Here is a 1,478-nt window from a genome sequence, read left to right as displayed (position 1 = left end):
CTCCCTTGCATAGTTTCCTCCCTTACCATGACCAGTAATAATTTGTAACCACCCTCCCTAAATGATGACAAACATCCATAACCCACCAAATGACCAAAACCACCCACTCCATCTCTTGGAAATGTGGGCATTGTGTTATCTAGACTGCTTCCTATTGTCTGGGGATGACAGCATCTTTAAGGGACCCTGAGAAATTTTGCATAATCGTCAAGTCCTGGGAGAGCTAACTGTATTATTTTTTTGTTTAGTCTCTGTGTGATGGGAAACTATAGAGTCGATATGAAGTCCTGGCTGGAATAGTGGATGAAGCTAGACCATTTCAGCTAGAACTTTGAAGTAGTTCTGGATGCAGAATTTTGAGGAAATTGCAAGAGAGTCATTCTGAGGTTGGATCACTGGGCTACTTGTTTTTATTGCTGTCTGGTCCTTTTTTTCTGAAAACACAAACTTTTAAAGGTAACATAAACTTCTGCATTAATACAAGTATAGAATGTGCAATGTACACAAGTCAGAGAAAGATGATTGTTGTTCTATGTGTGAGCAGGTAAAAGGCATCCGTCAACTTTATAAGTCCTTTAGGACTGTATAACCAAGGCTACACAGAGAAACCCTGTTTCGAAAGGAAAAAAAAATAGAAAAAAAAAAGAGGCTAAATGAATGTAAAGAAGAGGAATGGGGCAGAAGTTTCAGAGATCTGTAAGTAGGGTTTATGTTGGGGTGAGGTGGGTTCAATTACACACCAAGATGAGGTCTGCTGGTAAAACCTCCCCAAACAACCAGCCAATTATTCTCTACCTAGATCTGCGCTTTACCAATGACCTAGAACTTGTCAGACACTCCCTTAACCACGCCCCCAGGCCAAGAACAGCTGTGTCACTTGCGACTAGGTCCCTGGACCTGAAGAAGAAGGGCGCAGGCCCGAGCCCGGCGGTGGCAGCTGGCCGAACACACGGAGCGGGCACAGGACGACGCGCAGGAGGAGGAGCTTGCCGCCAGCTCGCTGTCATGTCGCGCCAGGCAAAGGATGACTTTCTGCGGCACTACACCGTCTCGGACCCCAGGACCCACCCCAAAGGCTACACGGAGTACAAAGTAACCGCGCAGGTGAGGTGGGACTCAGCGGGAGACCTCGCCCTTTTAAGCAGCTCAGACCCGTGTGGTGCCTTAAAGGCAAAGAGCTGTAGGGAGGTCGCAGTTTGGCCTGCAAAAATGGGTTTCCCCTTTAAGAGCAGCCTGAGGCAGGAGACGTTAGGTTCCTCACCATCTGGGGCGGGGCTGAGGTCACTTTTAAAGCCCGTGGACGTGGACGTGGACGTGTACCCCTTGCCGGGCCAGGCTGGCGTCCCCGCCCTACTGCTAAAGCTATCTGGACGCAGTCCTTCCCTAATCGCTTGGAGTAACTTTTGGTTATTAGCTCTGTTAGATACATAAAAGCCCCCCCCCCCCACACACACACCTTTTCTTTTCTTTCTTTCTTT

The 1,478-nt window shown here is 48.2% G+C and overlaps 1 protein-coding gene across 1 annotated transcript in view; it reads left to right on the top strand.

Annotated features, from left to right (window-relative positions):
* Window positions 1-659: 659 nt before the first annotated feature.
* The window catches only part of Snx15 (sorting nexin 15), a 10,013-nt gene continuing 9,194 nt past the window's right edge, over window positions 660-1,478 (top strand). Inside the window, exon 1 of the mRNA XM_005351786.2 lies at window positions 660-1,104. Within this exon, the coding sequence (XP_005351843.2) occupies window positions 673-1,104 (432 nt within the window). The 5' untranslated portion in view covers window positions 660-672. The remainder of the gene's footprint in view (window positions 1,105-1,478) is intronic.

Source organism: Microtus ochrogaster, chromosome 8 (assembly GCF_000317375.1).
Source record: "Microtus ochrogaster isolate Prairie Vole_2 chromosome 8, MicOch1.0, whole genome shotgun sequence".
Lineage (NCBI taxonomy): Eukaryota > Metazoa > Chordata > Mammalia > Rodentia > Cricetidae > Microtus > Microtus ochrogaster.
The sequence above is the reverse complement of the archived record's forward strand: the minus strand, read 5'-3'. Positions and strand labels throughout refer to the sequence as shown.